We start from the raw sequence: 16,442 nt of genomic DNA, 5'->3' as shown, positions 1-16,442 counted from the left end.
ACGCCAAGACCCCCCTTGTGTACTCTTGGGCTCCCCCTTCAACCATTCATCCTCCCTTTGTACCCCCCTTGCTTCATGACAGCCAGTAGGGTAACCCCCACAGGAGGATGAGTGAAAGGGCTGAGCCTGGGGTGATGCAGATGCTGCAGATGCCCTGAGTTCCCCACAAAAGTGACCACCCTGAGTAACCTCCCACAGGGAAGGGCAAGGGGTGAAGCCAGAGCGGCTGCTTCCCCACTGAGGCCGGCACTGTGGAGTGAGGGAGGAGGCAAGTAACAAGCCACTGGCCCAAGGCTGTTCCAAATTAAAAACTCTTTTAAACTGTCTCCCATTCTCCGTTCTCCCAGCCTGGAACAATCCTGTTGCTTTACCAGGCCCCAGGACTGGGCCCAGGACCTGCACAGCAGGGAGAGGGGAAGCTCATGGAAGCCCTTGGCATGGGGGTGTTCACCCCACAAAGCGGCCCCAGAGCACATTGCGCCCCACATCCCTGTGGTGTTGCACCCCTGACCCACAGAGACAGGGCTGCCGAGGGCCTGTGCATAGCTAACCCCTGCTTTGGGCACTGCAGCCCCCTCTGCCAGTGGAGTGCCCCAGCAGAGGAGGGAGCACAGAGCACCCCAGTCCCTTCCCGGCCTGCCGGGTGCTGCCATCATTTGCGCCTGCCAAAGATCGACTTCTTGCTGGGGTTCTTCTCGCCCATGCTGAGCCCGATGAGCAGCCGTGCCTTCTCATCCTCCTCCTGCTGCTGGATGGCCCCATCTGATTTGCTCTCCAGCTTCCCCCGGGTCTCTGCACCCGCTGCTGGCTTCAGGCGCAGCTTCTCTTTGATCACCTGTCCCGGCATGTAGAGGGTTCAATACCCCACTTCCACCTCCAGAGAACATGCTGCCTGCCATGGGGTTACCACCTCCATCCTGGGCAAAGGGTCCCTGGCAGCCTCCCTGCAAGCAGGAAGGAGGCACCATGGAGTAGGGTCCCACATACCTGTGCCACCAAGGCTTTGCGGCTGTCCCTTTTCACTGCCATGGCAAAGTCCAGCCACGTCCATGTGTTGTTGTGGTACTCCAGGCATGGCAGCACCAGGTTCAGGTCACCCCAGTCCACACTGTTCTTCTCACCCTGAATGACAGGGGTGTCAGGGAGCATGAGATAATGCCCCAGGTCACCCCAGCCCAAGGGGACTGTGCCCCCTCCCCAGCATGTCCTATCTCACTGACCCCATACCTTGTAGCTGACGCAGAGTGGCACCTGTGGGATCTTGATGTAGATGAAGGAATTGTTCATGGCTGCACGCTCCTTCATCTTGTCGATGTCATCCACAGGATGCTGGGAACAGAGCAGGAGCCATGAGCCATAAGGGAAGAAAAGGGGACACAGCCAGCAACCAGTGGGAAAGGGACAGCTGGGCACTAGGCCATGGCATTGCCTCACTGGCGAGAGGTGAGAGCTGCTCTGGCATGGTGCCAGGAAAATGAGATGCTACAGGGATTACATCAAGCATGCAGGTGTAAAGGACACAAATCCTCATGGTGGGAGGGAGCAGGAGGGAACAGACAGGCAGACATAGGAGAACATGGCTGCCCAGCCCTGCAGCCCAGGGAAAACAGACTGGCTTCACAGCAGGGCTCTGCCACGTTCTCCCCATCAAGGCAGCAGCAGGTACCTCAGGTGCTTTTCGGAATGATCTTCTGACCCCTGATGTCCGATTCAGTCCCTGAGCAACTCCTTTCCCTGGGCCCAGAGAGTCATCGGCCACAATCAGCTGCCGTGGCTTCACAACAGGGATCCCTGGGACAAACAGGAGGGGAGATGGTGGCTGCTGGCTGGGGCTTAACTGTGACCCTGACCCTTCCCAGCTTCACTGCTCCCCCCTCCAGCTCCTTGTTCCTCAACACACAGCCCACCAGCAGCTGCCTACAAACATATCCTGGGCATTCAGCCAGAACTGTTCAAGGACACTGCTCAGGGAGGAGGGTGACCATGAGCCTATCACCTGTTGTCACCAGCTTGGACTTGTCTTCCTCATCCCCCACCTCCTCTTCCTCCACATTGCGGCCAGGGAAGAAGAAACCCATCATCCTGTGGAAGAACTGGTGGGTGAGCTGGATGGTGAGGGGTACCACATTCACCTGCAGGGAGAGAGGCATGTCAGAGCCAAGCACATGCTGCCCATGCCCCACAGGGACTCTGCCACTTCCCTGCCCGGCCCTGGCACCTCAAAGTGCTCCTTGATGGAGATGCCTCCCACCGGTGGCCGAACCTTGCTGAAAATTCTCAGTGCCAGCTGCCGCCCAGACTGGCAGGAGCTCTGGGGACGCAGCACCACCTGCAGGGAAGAGGATGGGTGGCTGGGGTGTGGACAGGCCACTCGTGTCCCCAGGGTGTAAAGCTACTTCCCCAGGCTGCTGCTTGCCTTGTACACAGCGTTGGGGAGGAGGTTGTTCATCGTGACCCAGCCTAGCTCCAGCAGATGCTCAGCCGTGTCGTCAGACTTGTTGACCTGCACACAAAGATCTATCAGCCCCCCAGGTCCCAGGCCCTGGCTGCAGGTGCCACTGGCCAGCTTGGTACCTTGCTGTAGAGGAAGCGTTGAAGCTCCAGCTCAGCTATGCCCAGCTGCCCATCCTCCTCAGTCAGGCGCCAGCGTGCCTGGGCAAAGTAGAACTCAGTCCTCCGTGCCACGCTCACGTCCTCTGGCTGCTTTCGCAGCTCCATCTTGTTGGCTCGCTGCAGCTGGAAGTCCTTGAAGCACCTGCAGCAAAGAGAAGAGCACTGGGATGTGGGAGCCCTGGAGTAATGGAAAGCATGGCCAGCAGGTTTAAGGAGGTTCTCCTCCTCTACTCTGCCCTAGTAAGGTCACATCCACAGTACTGTATCCAGGTCTGGGCTCCCCAGCTCAACAGAAACAGGGAACTGCTGGAGAGAGTTCACCAGAGGCTACAAAGATGATGAGGGGACTGAAGTATCTTTCTGACAAGGAAAGGCTGAAAGACCTGGGGCTGTTTAGCCTGGAGAAGACTGAGAGGGGAATCTATCAGTGCTGATCAATATCTAAAGGTTGAGTGTCAAGAGGATGGGGCCAGATTCTTTCCACTGGTGCCCAGCAACAGAACAAGGAGCAATGGACAGAGTCTGGAACACAGGAAGTTCCATCTGAACACGAGTCAAAAATGTGGTGTGAGGGTGCTGGAGCCCTGGACCAGGCCATTTAGGGGAGCTGTGAAGTCGTCTCCTCTGTAAAGATTCAAAACTTGCCTAAATGCGACCCTGGGCAAACTGGTGACTCTGGGTGACTCTGCTGTAGCAGGAGGTTTGGACTAGATGGTCCCCAGAGATCACTTTCAACCCCTACCATTCTATAATTCTGTGAAACACAACAGTGTAAAAGCTAGAGATTGTCCCTACCTGATCAGTATGTTCAGCTCCTCACTCTCCAGCTGCAGGTCAGCTTTCTCCTGGCTCAGCTGCTGCTGCAGCCTGTGGTTGAGGTCGAGCAGGGTCTCATTTTTGCTGTCATCCTGCAGGGACTGAAGGACAGATGACCCTCAGTTCTCTCTGCCCCACAACAGGGACCCTGGGGAGCCAGGCCCTGCCCTGGATGCAGGCTCACCTTCACATTGGAGTACATCTGCTTCTCCAGCTGCCGGATCTGGGCGACGTGTTGCCTCACAGCCTCTTGTAGGTGTAGGATACTGTTGCGCTGCTCCTCAGGGTTGCTGGAGATTTCTAGCTGGAAGCGCACCCGCTGCTTCTTCTCACTGTGCTCCTGGACATGGGGAGAGGGGAAGGTTAGCACTGCCTTGGGTTCAGGGAGTAACCCAGTGACCCAAAGCCTGGTGGGTACCTTGCGTTTGGGCTCTACGTGCAGTAGCAGGTTGTTGACTATGTCAAGGATCATGGCATACTGCGCGGGGTTGGTGGAGATCTCCAGGTCGTGGTGGATCAGTGTGAATGTATCCACAGCTCCTGCAGGGACACACAAAGGGCAGATGGAGCCTCACCATTGCCAGAAGTGGGATGTTTTGTGGGGGGAACAGCCAGAGATGGAGAGGAATGAAGAATGAGTCAAGGTGGTTACAGCAGCTCCAGCAGGCACAGTATGTCCAGCATTATCTGGTGCATTGCCGTGTGCAAACCTCTTCTGTCTGCACCCCTCTGATCTCAGCAAGGCCAAAACAGTCCACCCCTGAACTCAGATGGTCAGCCCATAGCCCTACCTGCCAAGACACAATGCCTGGATGTACCCACCCTGCTGCTTCTTCAGCAGATCCTCTTTCTCCTGGTTAGCAGGAGTCTCAGGGGGCTTTATCTGCGTGGCCAGCTCAGGGTCGATGTCATGGCTGTAGCTGATATAATACATGCGGCAGCTGCAGCGAGAGATGATCCTCTGTACCTGCTGGGTCTGCTGGGCTTCTGAGGGCTGGTTCCAGTCTGGGGACACACAAGTAGACCACGATCAGACTGGAGACCCCACTGGGGACCTCATGGCACAAGGGTCAGAGCATCAGCCAGCTCCTGGAGCCATCTAGGGTAAGGCCAGATGCTCTCAGCTTCACCAGCCTCAAGGTCACATGTGAGCAGGACTGGTGTAGGCCCAGCAGCCATGGACAGTACCTGTGGTGGTGCTGACCATGCCCCCCACTGCCTGCCCGCTCTCCATCAGCTCCTGCACTGAGTCCAGGCTCCGCTGCCGATGCTCTTCAATATTTTTCACCTGGAGAGGCACAGAGGCACAAATGGTTGTCCCTGCTCTCCCCACCTTGGTCAAGGCACTGACAGCACTGCCTGTCCCCCACAAAGCTCACCACCACTCGTATCTGTTTTCATGAGGAAAAAAAATCTGCACTTTGAGGGTGACAGAGCACTGGGCCAGGCTGGCCAGAGAGGTTGTGGAGTCTCCATCCCTGAAGAGATTCAAATCCCACCTGGACATGATCCTGGGAAACCTGCTCTATGTAAGCCTGCTTTAGCACAGGGGATTGGACTAGATGATCTCCAGTGGTCTCTGCCAATGCCCTCCATTCTGTGACCACAGGCCCCTCCAGCCTCTCACCTCCAGCCAGAGCTGCCCATGCTCCCTCTCAGTGGGACTGCTCTCTGTTGTGGCAAAGTACTGCATGCCATCTAGCAAGCAGGTCCACGATGTCTTCTGCTTCAGTGTGTCCCCGTACCAGGCAGGATGGTGCTGGCACTGCAGCAGCTGGGCCTTTGCAGCGGACACGATCACACAGCCCTCTGTCTCTGCACCACGGAGCACCATCTGCAGGGGGAGAGAATCTGGGGGTCAAATGAGCCCTTCTGGGGGGTGGCATGGCTCCTCTCAACAGCAAGGCCATGAGGAGAGGAACACAGGCTGAGGGCAGGTACCTGGCAGTTGACCAGCTCGATGAGGCAGTTGCGGTTGTAGATGTCGTCAGTTTGGCAGGCGGCGATGCCACACAGCTGCTCACTAGCTCCTGATTCCTCCTCTGTGAAGACCACGAACTTGTCTGTCTCCTCAATGAGCTTCTGCAGCATGTAGGCCCCTGGGGAAGGAGAAGAGGTGCAATCTTCAAGGGGCTGGCTGGGAATAACAGGGTGAAGGCAGGCATGGCTTTGGGCTAGCATGCACATTGCTGGCTGTGTGTTTCCCGTTAGAATCATAGAATTGTTCTGGTTGGAAGAGACCTTTCAGATCATCAAGTCCAACCATTAACCCTGCCAGTACTGCCAGGTCACCACTAAACCACGTGCCCCTGCACCACATCTACATGGCTTATCAATCCCTCCAGGGATGAGGACTCCTGCACTTTCCTGGGCAGCCTGTTTCAGGGCTTAACAACCCTTTTGGGAAAGAAATTTTTCCCAATGTGCAACCTAAACCTCCCCTGGTGCAACTTGAGGACATTTCCTCCTGTCCTTCCTTAGAAGAAAAGATGGACCTCCACCTCACAACAACCTCCTTTCAAAGTTTTGTGGAAAGCAAGGTCCCTCCTCACCCTCCTTTTTTCCAGATTAAATGACCCCAGTTCCCTTAGCTCCTCCTCAGAAGACTTGTGCTCTAGACCCTTCACCAGCTTTGTTGCTCTTTGGACATGCTCCAGCACCTCAATATCCTTCTTTCCTGGTGAGGGGCCCAAAACTGAACCCAGTACCTTGAGGCATGACCTCACTAGTGCCCAGGACAGGGTGGGGATCACTTCCCTAGTCCTGCTGACCACACTATTGCTGATACAAACCAGGATGCTTACTCCCTTCCCTGCTGTGCTCACCTCCTGAGGATGCTCTCTCAGGACGGCCACTGGTGATGGGAGCAGTCACTTTGGCAGGGGCAGAATGAGCAGAGAGTGGGCCCCGTTTCAGCTTCTTAGCTTGGAGCTGCGTGTCAATCTTCAGTCCCTTCAGGGCCTCAGTGGACAGGTTGCGCTTGAGCACAGCTGCCTTCTTGTAGCCATCGTAGAGGCCAAAGGCAATGTCCCGGTTGGTGGTGGTCCAGGACGCCCGCAGGTCCACCAAGTGCAGCTGGTGCGTGTGGAAACCATCATCCCCATCCCGCAGGGGCAGCTCCTGGATGCAGAGGGTCAGAGCTTCAGCATAGCATAGTCACCCCACCTCATCCCCTACCCTCAGGTCTCACACAATGGTGCTGGGAGCCCTGATAGTCCCTGCAGGCAGAGTGTAGGAACCAGAGTTTGGGGACCACCCCAGGGCCCTTCACAAGGACTTGTACTAGGGATACTGTGACTGGAACAAGTTATCCTTTTAGCCATGTGCTTGGGAGATCAGAGGCCCATCAGGTCTGCCTCCTCTCCAACCAAATCCCTTCCCCTTTGCACCCAAAGACCAAGGTCCACTCGTCCCAGGGGGATGCCATCAGGCTGGCACGCTCTGTTTGCGGCAGTACCTCCTCAGCTGTGCGGTTGCTGTGCCGCTGGTAGGTGAGGGAGGACAGGCTCAGCAGATGTGTTTTCTTCACCAGGGTGTCAAGCCGGTGGTCAGCATTCTCGTCACAAGTGGAGGCCATGAGGTGGACGGTGACCTGGCTCAGGTCGCTCACCATCTGCGTGATGCTCCACTCCGAGATGAGGCGTCGCATCACCGTGCCAGCTGGGGGACAGCAACAGGGGTCAGCGGAGCCCTGCCCTGCCTGGAAGCACTGCTGGCAGGGCCCCCACTCACCTTGTGGGATGAGCCGCTGGGTGCCACGAGTGAAGATGTGCCCCTGGCAGCACTCCACCTGGATTCCCCGCTGCTGGGCAAAGGAGGCCCAGTAATGCACCTGTGAGGGAGCAGAAAGTAGGGGCTGAGAGTCCAGAGCAGGCAGAGCAGGGAGGTAACACCTGACTCCCACCACCAGAACTTGCCTGCAGCCGAGGGAAGAGTGCAGTGTAAGACAACTGCTTGTAATGCTGTCCCAGCTTCTTCTTACTGGGTTTCATGTTGTTGAAGAGCTTCCCACGGCAGATGGGGCGGGTCACACTGGTCCATGTGGCCCAAAAGTTCTGCATCCAGCGGAGGGTGCTGCTGTAGAGCAGGATCCTGGGCTGGGAGTGCTCTGAGAATATACCTGCCATCAGCCAGCGCTGCAGGGCAGGGTCACAACAGCACCCAATCCAGGACCCACTAGGACTGCTAAAACCAGCAAGCCCTGCCCTAGCCCCAAGGGATCCCCGGGGTGCTGTGACCCACCCTCACTGGGCCGTGTCAGATCCATCCGGATGGAGAGGTTGAGGTTCTCAGAGCGGAAGGCACGGTAGGAATCGTACTGCTGCCCTACTGGCACCTCAGGCAGGAACTCAGGGGAGCGCAGAACCACACCATGGTGGTCATGGGGATTGCCATGGCACAGCCACTGCAGGTCCAGTGTCATGCACAGGTCAGGCAGGTGCAGGAAACAGCAGTCATCATACCTGAAAGCAAAAAGCAGCCCTAGTTACCCCTTGGCAGTGGTGGCAGCCCCTGCGCTTCTGGGCCCACACTCACTTGGAGGCTGTCCGGACATTGATGTCCAGGTTGCCCTTGAAGACAAACTGCCCAGGCTTCCAGTGGAAGGAGAGATGGTTCCACTCCCAGTGCATGTTCTCTGTGGTGTTGTAGGGGTCCTGCAAGGACAAGTGTGGGGACAGACAGGAGTGAATTGACCCCACATCACACTCTGCTCCCTACCCTGGTGGTACCCACCTCAGTGGCCAGCTGGTGCAGGTTGGCCTGTTCAATGTCCATGTGCCAGTCCCCATGGAAAAGAAGACGGCTCTTGTCCCACCAGGGCAACGGGGCACTGGGGTCCTCTGAGGGCTTGGTGAGGAGATCCACACACTGCCCAATCAGGGTCCAGGCTGGGTCCCAGCAAGGCCCCCACACGATGGTGTACTGGGAGATCTCAGCTAGGGACACAGAGACTGCTCAGCCCATGTCCCATGCAGCCCCTTTCCCACCCTGTCAGCGAGCTCCCCTGTCCCTCCAACTCTTACAGTGGAAGTCATGGTAGAACTTCAAAGGTGGCATGTTCCTCTCCACTGTGGCATCCCCCCAGGGCAGCCCCAGCTTCAGGACCTGACGGCGTCGGGAGCAGGCCTGGCCACACTGCTCGGCCCCAATCAGCCGGCCAGAGAGCTGCCAGTTCCGGATCTCAAAGAGGTAGCGAGGGTAGTCACGGATCCGCACTGCAGGGCAGAGGGAGGGCTGAGACATGGGGCACTGAAGGGATGTTGCCCTGGTCCCCAACTCTGGGTCATGGCCTGAGCTGCTGTTCTATCATCTCTGCTCCCTTCCCACTGCTTTGAACCTCCAAAAGTCATTGACTCCTCTTGGTTGCACATCACATGGTGCCAGCAGGACCCTGTCCTAAGAGCCCAGGCCACATAGCCACTGCACCATCCTGCGCAGGCACCCTCACATGAAGTAACTCACCGAAGAAGCTGCCAACTCTGCCCTTCATCATGCGGCACCACTGGGTGACCATCTCCAGACCCTCGGCAGGGAACGGGCTGACACTATCCATGTCCCTCATCTGCTCCAACACACGATCTGTGCCATGGAAGGACTCGTCAGCCATGGCCACCAGCTCCAAGTGGGCTAAGGTCCAGGTGAGGAGGGCCCTCCGCATGGGTGTATTGGCATAGAGGCGTCGTGAGCGCTGGATGTAGATCTCAATGTTCTTCTTCTCCAAGGAGGCATAGAGCTCCTCGATCTTCCGGGCAGGCAGCAGCTCACCATGCTGCTTGCGCAGGGCAGCCACCTTGGCATCCAGCAGCTGCAAACGCTTGGCGCTCTCCTTGCTCTCGTCCTTCATCAGCTCATAGTTATCTCGTAACTTGACCTCAAAAACGTCATCCAGGAAGACCCAGGAGAAATGGGTGACTTTGAGCAGGAGGTCAGGGGGCAGTGCCGTGCTGGCAGGGTGCCCACGCCGGTGCAGGCCTTTCAGCCATTTCTGCACACCCACAGCAGCGTCCAGCGTGCGGGAGAAGTCATACTGATAAGGGAACTCTATGGTCACACTGGCAAAGGAGAAGGCCCAGCCGCGGTTACGGAGGGTGCGGAGGGTGGGGAAGGTGCAGCGGTGCAAGATGACTTCCTCCAGCTCTGGCAGCAGCTTCACCTCCACCTCCTTGAAGCTGAAGATGCTGTGTCCATCAAAGCCAGCGGCCAGCTCAGGGCAGTAGCCATGCAGGGCACCACCATGCCAGCTCACAGAGGTCCGTTCAGCAGCCATGCTAATGTAGTTGGCCTCAGAGACAAAGGCTGTCAGCTTGGCAGAGCTCAGCTCCAGCGACAGGGACAGAAGTCTTTTCTGGGAGGACCCATCTGGCTGGAGGGGCCCTGGAGTCTCAGTAGGAGTGGTTGGGTGGGGCACTGGGCTCTCTGGGGGCAGGGATGGAGGTGTCCCATGGCCAAGGGCACTCCGCAAGGCTTCGTGGCACTGCAGGGTGGCCAAGGTGTGATGGTACAAGTGCATGTGGTCAGGTGGGCTCCATAGCACTGCCAGCCCCTCGCCGCACTGCACCTACAGCACACAGAGTGAGAAGGTACCAAGTCACTGGTGGGTCCAGCACGGCACAGCCCTGTTCTCCTCGCCAGCACCTTTCAGTGCCATCCAGTCCTCCTCCTGCCCCATCCATCCCACTCCCACCAGTACAGAATAAAGCAGAGACCTGAGGTCCACACCAACCTCCAGCGAGCGAATGCTACTGTGGTATGTGACAGAGAGCATGGACAGATTGGCCACTGGATTGGGGATGGCAGGAGCTTTGCAGCATGGCTGCATCTTTTCCGTAATGCTCTTCACCAAGGCCAGCACCATGCCCTGGACGCTGACCGTGCAGCTCTCAGCACTGCCCAGGACAGTCAGCGTGTCCAGACGCAGCTCCAGGGCACCTAGAAGGGATGGCACATCAGTGCTGGAGGCATGGAGGAGAAACACCATGACCACAGGGTTCCTCCAGGACAGACATCTGGGATCACTTTTGATGTTACTTACCTACAAGAGCTGAGAGTGTGAAAAGGTTCACATCCTCCACCTTCAGATCCACCTTCCAGAGCAGCCCCCAGGGCTCGCTTGAGGCAGAGAGTGGCTGCCTGGAGGGTTCAGCTCCACTGAGCCGCCGGAAGAACAGGGGCAGGACCCTGGCCAGGCACTCGGTGCAGGTGTCAGATGACTCCACTTGCAACCCCCGGATGGTGCAGTCCAGGAACAGTGTGTCTGACTGGGCACTGGACATGCCCAAGGGCTGGTTGTAGCTGCCCTAGAGAACAAATAGTACAATAACTCTCAGGCTGCAGGATGTCCCAATGCCACCTGCATGGAGCTGCGAACAAGCATCCAAGAGCCACCCCTTGAACCACTGGCCTGCCCCTCACCTGCAGGTTGAAGGAGTCAAGGATGAGGGCTTCTCCCCACACATGCATGTTGGGGGGATGTGGGGCACGCTGGATGTGTGAGTCATTGCCCACACGCCAGCAGAGGTGGTCCACAGCCAGCACCACACGCTGGTGCACGCTCTGCGGCCGCAGGTGCTGGTAGTCTGCGGGCAGAGAGAAGGGGGTGAGCATGGGCAGGGCTTGCTGCTGCCTGCTCAGCTGGCCCCAAACAGAGGCCACCCAGACACATCCAGGCAGGGTCCACAGCCCCTGGCCAGACACGAACATGGGCAAACACACAGGCAACATGACTCTCCCTATTCATATCCTGGTACCTCTCCAGCAGAACCACCAGCCCCAAGAAGCAGCCACCCTGGTGCCAGCTGCCAGCCTGTACCTGCAGAGATGGAGTTGAAGCCCAAGGCGAAGGGTGGTGTGTCCCCCAGCTGCACTGACACATTGACATTAGACAGCGAGGCACATAGGATGATGGGTGCTATGATCTGGGGATAGCTCCTGCATGGGACAAGCAGGGACAGGCTGTTACTGGGTGCTGAGTGCCACAGAGCCTGGCAGGGAGCAGGCCCAGAGGGATGCCCTCTCCCCAGGGGCCCCCTGACTGCCTCCCCGTCCCACAGACCATGCACAGAGCAAAGAAGGCGCTGTGTGCCCGGGCACCCTGCCAGAGTGTGGCAGGCAAGAGGAAACAAGCTGCAATACCAGCAGCTGCACTGAGGCCAAGTTTACCTTCCCTTGTGCCCTTGGTTGGGGACAGGCACTGCCTGGCACCTGTATTCTTGTGCCAACAGGCCCAGCCAGGGTGAAAACTCTTGGTGGCGGTAGTGGATGATGCAGGTGTTGAGCAGCACAGCAGCTGAGAGGTCAATGGCTGTGACCTAGAGCAGAAAACTTGTGCCAGGAGCTGAACCTGCCAGACCAGGGGGACAAGAGCATGCGCAGTGCCCACTCACCTGCAGGCTGGTCTTCAGGGAATTGAGGCACACAATGCGTTGGCGACTCTGGGACAGGAGAAGGCCATCTGGGGAGAGAGACCAGAAGTGAGGGGTGGTGGAAGGCACAGATGACACCCCTGACCAATGAGGGCCCTCCTGATCCTGGCTACTTGCCCTCCAGGTGGAGGTCTACACTCATTTGGTCCAGGTCTGAGGTGGGTGTGAAGTTGCGCAGTGGGATTTGTTCTTCTTCACGCTGATACAGAAACTGCAGCAGCTTCAGGCTCCAGGTGAGGTGCCTGTGAGAAGGAAGGAGTCACTGCCAGGAGGGAACTGCACCATTGTACCCTCCATCTCTCATCCTCAGCTGACTGGCCTGCTGGCACCGACAAAGACACCAGCCAGCGCACAGCTGCAGCACAGCCCAGCATTCTCATCCCATCAGGCTTTGCTACTGGAGAAACAGTTCACAGCCTTCCTTCTTCCCCAAGAGTCCAGACCCAGGCCAAGCTCAGACCTCTGGGGTGGGCTCTAGGATTCGCTCTCTGTGGTTTGTCAGAGTAGGGGATGGGCAGAGAATGGTACAGTTATCCCCAGGTCTGTGTCCCCAGAGCTAATCAGGGCTAGGACAGCCTCCCCTGCCTCACCTCTTCTGGCTGTTCATAGACAGCACTGTGCTAGTGTTTTCCAGCTTCACCTCCACCCTTCTGGGGATGAGCTGCAGCATGTCCCTGCTCAGCAGAGACAAGGACTTCAAAGGCTTCCTCGGATCTGAAAAGGGACACACAGAGTCACAGGAAGGCTCTTGCCCAAAACCCCATGCCCTGCACAGCCAAATCACTCTAACTCCAGTGCAAATATGGAGACTACCAGCCCCTGCCCTGCCCAGAGCTTGTCCCTGTCCCCATCCCTGACCTGCACTGTGCTGTTCCTCCATGCTGCTGTGCTGGGCCCCAGCAGCAACACGGTGCAGCAGTGGGCTGCAGAAAAGTCCTTCATGCAGCTCTGCCTGCAGGGTCCAGACACGTAGCCTGATGCCCACCAGCTGCTGTTTGCTGCTGATCTCCAGCGAGAGGGAGAACGCCAGGGTCAACTCTGCCAGGCAGGCATCATCCTGTATGGGGACACAAGCAGGTGGAGCACAAGTCACCCGACTCTCTGTTAGTGAAGCACTGCACACAGGACAGGGAACCCAAAGTCCTGCAGCAATGCCTAGCTTCAGGAACACACTAGAACAAGTCCTTAGGTTGTCCCAGTAAGCCAGTGCCCAGGGTCAAAGTGTGGCATTTCTTCCTTCCCCAGCACTCACCAGCTGGCTGCTCCGGAGCACTTTGCTGTTCACCTTTGTCAAGCTCACCTCACATGTCAGGCTGGGAAGAGGAGAGAACACACAAAGGATGTGGGCCCTGCTGTCTCCAAATCAAGCCCCTGCCCTCTCTTTTCTGGGACACAAGAACCCCAAGTCCCTCAGCTAAGCCCTCCCAAAAGCAAAGCATACCCCTATTCTGTGCACAGCACAGCAATTCATAAGCTGGAGAACACATAACTCCAGCTTCCCATTAAAGAAAAAGGGACAAGGGCAGCCTTGGAGGAGGTTAATGTGTCACACCGCAGGTGACATGGGAAGCCAAGCAGAAGAGAAAAAGGTGAAACACCAGGTTAGGGTCAGAGGAGTCTCCTTGCCCCCTGGGACCCAGGACCTGTCCAGCAGACCCAGGGACGAGCACAGAGCTACCTCTTCCCATTGCCATTCAGGAGGAGACGCGCCTTGCTGGCCTGGATATGCCAGAGAGACTCCGAGGTGGCCACATGCAGAACCATGACGTTGATGGAATCCATGTGGATGGAAAAGAGCTGGGAGGAAGATGATAGTGTGAGGGACGCCCAACTGCAGCACAGCCCATCACAGCCTCTCACTGAGCCAGTGCCTCACCTGGCTGAGGAGCCTGAGCAAGGAGGGTTTAAGAGTCAGGTCTGCTTTGCTTTCATTTCCATTGGCTTCTCTGGGAGCCTCCGGGACAGATGGCTGCGACCCGGGGCCCTTCTGGAGATCTGTGCGGATTCGCACCTCGCCAAAACACAGCTCAAAGTAGCGCCTGCAGAAGAACAGCACAGGCAGCTTTTACAACAGTTCACACATGGCACACCCAGCCCCATGGCCAGGGATGCCCCCCACCCTGGGAGCGTGTAGGCCCAACTGTAGGAGAACAACGGAAGAATGGCAAGGAGCACTGTAAACACTCCCAAGTAACTTGCAGCTGGGGTGCTGCAAGACAGATATCACGCTACTCATAGCTGAGATTTGTGTCCTTGCCAAATAGAACATCTGCATTTAGACCTTCACAGCTCTGTGAAGGACTCAGAGGCACCTTACCAAACAACTTTGAGATTCCTGCCCTGCTGTGGGAAAGATCTCAGCACAGTGGAAAGCTACACCTGAGAGAATCCTTGACAGAAAGCAGCAGGTTTGAAAGCTTTTGTGCTCTCCAGCACAGAACAAGCCCCAGAGTGCCAGTGTCCCCACTTGTGTGCCTCTGTCCAGGCGCTGCTGTGCAGATCCCCCAGTTCATGAAGTAATGAGAATAAATTTAATCTTTGCATTTTAACCATGGGTTTGGGGCTGTTCCTGTATCCTGCCTGTGCCAGCTCACACACTGACACAAGGCCACCCCCAAGACACTGCCACCTCAATGAAGAGTGATTCACGCCCACACAGAACAGGCCATAGGGAAACCAGGACTGCAGAAAGGTATAAAGGCAGCAGAACTGCAGCTGGCAGGGCCAGGGCCGGGCCAGACCCCAATGCTGAGAAAAGCAGGGAGGGAGCTGGGGCAGGGGTACATACGGCAGCTCCCGGCTCAGTTTACTGGAGATCCAGACGTTGTCAATCTCCTGCAAGGATTTACAGATAGGTGAGAAAAGAAACAACCTGTCTCTGCCTTCTGATGCTCATCCCAATGTTTCCACTCCGCTCCCAATGCCTGGCATCATGCAGGGAGCAACCAAAACCCCCAAGTTTGGCTGTAGGAGGAAGGGCCTGGAACCAACTACAGGGCTGCACAACAGGAGCTTGGCTGCAGGGATTTGCTGCCAACCTGGAAGTGTCTGCAGCAGCTCTGCCTGCCCTCATCTGATGATGACCACCTCTCACCCAGGTACCCACCACAGTCTGCTGCTCCCGCTGGAACTTGAGGCTGATGTTCTGGGCCCAGAAGAAGCCAAAGGAACCAATCTTCAGCTCTGCATGAAGCTTCTGTCGGCACCAGCTGACAGCCAGGCGACATGCCAGCCATCTGCAGGGGCAGGTGGAGGGCCAGGGTCAGCCTTACCTCTGGGCCTGGGGGCTGGAGACCCTCTTTGCCCTCTGAGCAGCAGCTCCAGGACCTCCAGCTGGAAAGTTGCTCCTAGGGGCTGGCCCTGTCACCACATGTGCCCCAAGCTGGGGCAGGGACCCTGCAGAGGTCACAAGCCCCAGCGTCTTCCCCCCTAACCCCAAGTCTTTGATCCCCATACACCTTTGCAGCCTATGCTCACTCCTGTAGACTCCCCATACGCTTGTCAGTGCCCAAGCCCCTGACACCCTCCCACCCAGGCCTGAGAGCCTTCCCGAATTTCTGCACACCTGGACACCAGGACCCAGCCCTAGGACCCCCTCAACCCCCTGCACACTCCCACACACACTCTGATACCTCTACCCCAGCCTCTACCCCAAGCTCCTCACACCCCCTCCAGCCTTCTTTGGCCACCTTAATCCTTGAAGTGCACCCCAGGTCCCTGACACCTCACCCTCAGTCCCGTGTGTCTCCCCAGACCCCTGGCACCCCCATAAGACTTCCCCACGACTCCCTTCCAACCTGACATTACCCCAGCCAGCCCTGACACCCCCTCCAAAACCCCTGCGAGCCCCCCTACACCTCTGTCACCCCACTGCAAGACCCATGCCCCACCTCCCCCCGCAGCTTTATCGCCCCCTCAGACTCCTGTGGGTTCCTAAACTCCCGTCACTCCACTGACAGACCACTGGATCCCCCTCATGATTCCCGTGTACCCCCTCAGCTTTATCACCACCCTAAAAACCCACTGGGTCCCCTAAACCCCCTGTCGCCCTACCGCCAGCCCCATGGGCCCCTCCCTTGACCCTCGTGAGCTGCCTCCACCCCAGCAAAGCCCTCCCTCAACCCTGTCACACCCCCAGGGCCCCTTATCACCGCATTTCTAGCCCCCTAGGCCCTCCCACCACCTCTGCGGGCCGCCTCAGCCCTGTCACCCCCCCGACGCGAGTCCCCGTGGGCCTCTCCCAAGCCCCCCAAGGCCCTGACCGCGCCAGCAGCCCGGCGAGCAGCACGACGACGACGAGGCCGAACAGGACGGCGGCCAGCGGCGGCGGCATGGCGACCCCCGGCCCCGCTGTGTGTGAGTTCCCGGTACCGCCACCGCCGCCGTCCGTGGGGCCGACCGCCCGCGCCCCCGGAGTGGCGGCTGGGAGGGGGAGGGGCGGGGCCGAGCGGCGGGGCGGGGCCGAGCGGCGCTTTCCCGGCGTGCGCGGCAGCGGCAGCGCACCCCCGCGGCCAGCGCGCACATTCGGCGGGGCCGGGAGACGCACCGGGGCTGCCACCCAGACTGGTACCCGTCATCCCTCCACCCCCT

General features: G+C 58.0%; 1 protein-coding gene across 1 annotated transcript; it reads right to left on the bottom strand.

Annotated features, from left to right (window-relative positions):
• Positions 1-295: 295 nt before the first annotated feature.
• On the bottom strand, positions 296-16,282 carry BLTP2 (bridge-like lipid transfer protein family member 2). Its single transcript, XM_068154575.1, has 39 exons — positions 16,115-16,282; positions 14,959-15,088; positions 14,641-14,687; positions 13,729-13,891; positions 13,531-13,649; positions 13,105-13,165; positions 12,711-12,909; positions 12,443-12,566; positions 11,970-12,094; positions 11,814-11,881; positions 11,590-11,738; positions 11,240-11,358; positions 10,843-11,006; positions 10,463-10,727; positions 10,154-10,359; positions 8,893-9,988; positions 8,454-8,645; positions 8,164-8,366; positions 7,966-8,084; positions 7,672-7,892; positions 7,347-7,537; positions 7,162-7,261; positions 6,887-7,089; positions 6,255-6,549; positions 5,371-5,528; positions 5,057-5,263; positions 4,618-4,717; positions 4,252-4,434; positions 3,848-3,969; positions 3,614-3,769; positions 3,409-3,530; positions 2,575-2,755; positions 2,417-2,503; positions 2,219-2,329; positions 1,997-2,132; positions 1,667-1,791; positions 1,228-1,329; positions 988-1,122; positions 296-835 (listed from the first exon to the last, which is right to left on the bottom strand). The coding sequence occupies exons 1-39, from the start codon at positions 16,183-16,185 to the stop codon at positions 653-655; spliced, it is 6,738 nt and encodes a 2,245-aa protein (XP_068010676.1). The 5' UTR covers positions 16,186-16,282; the 3' UTR covers positions 296-652.
• Positions 16,283-16,442: the final 160 nt, after the last annotated feature.

The sequence above is a fragment of the Melanerpes formicivorus genome, unplaced genomic scaffold (genome assembly GCF_026170545.1).
Source record: "Melanerpes formicivorus ecotype bairdi unplaced genomic scaffold, bMelFor1.0.p_v2 SCAF_29, whole genome shotgun sequence".
NCBI lineage: Eukaryota > Metazoa > Chordata > Aves > Piciformes > Picidae > Melanerpes > Melanerpes formicivorus.
The sequence above is the reverse complement of the archived record's forward strand: the minus strand, read 5'-3'. Positions and strand labels throughout refer to the sequence as shown.

Coding starts and splice junctions, on each gene's coding strand:
- BLTP2 (XM_068154575.1), bottom strand. CDS start 16,185: ATGCCGCCGCCGCTGGCCGCCGTCCTGTTCGGCCTCGTCGTCGTCGTG. Junction 12,095..12,442: donor TCTATGAACAGCCAGAAGAG/GTGAGGCAGGGG, acceptor TCCTTCTCACAG/GCACCTCACCTGGAGCCTGA. Junction 6,550..6,886: donor GCAACCGCACAGCTGAGGAG/GTACTGCCGCAA, acceptor CTCTGCATCCAG/GAGCTGCCCCTGCGGGATGG.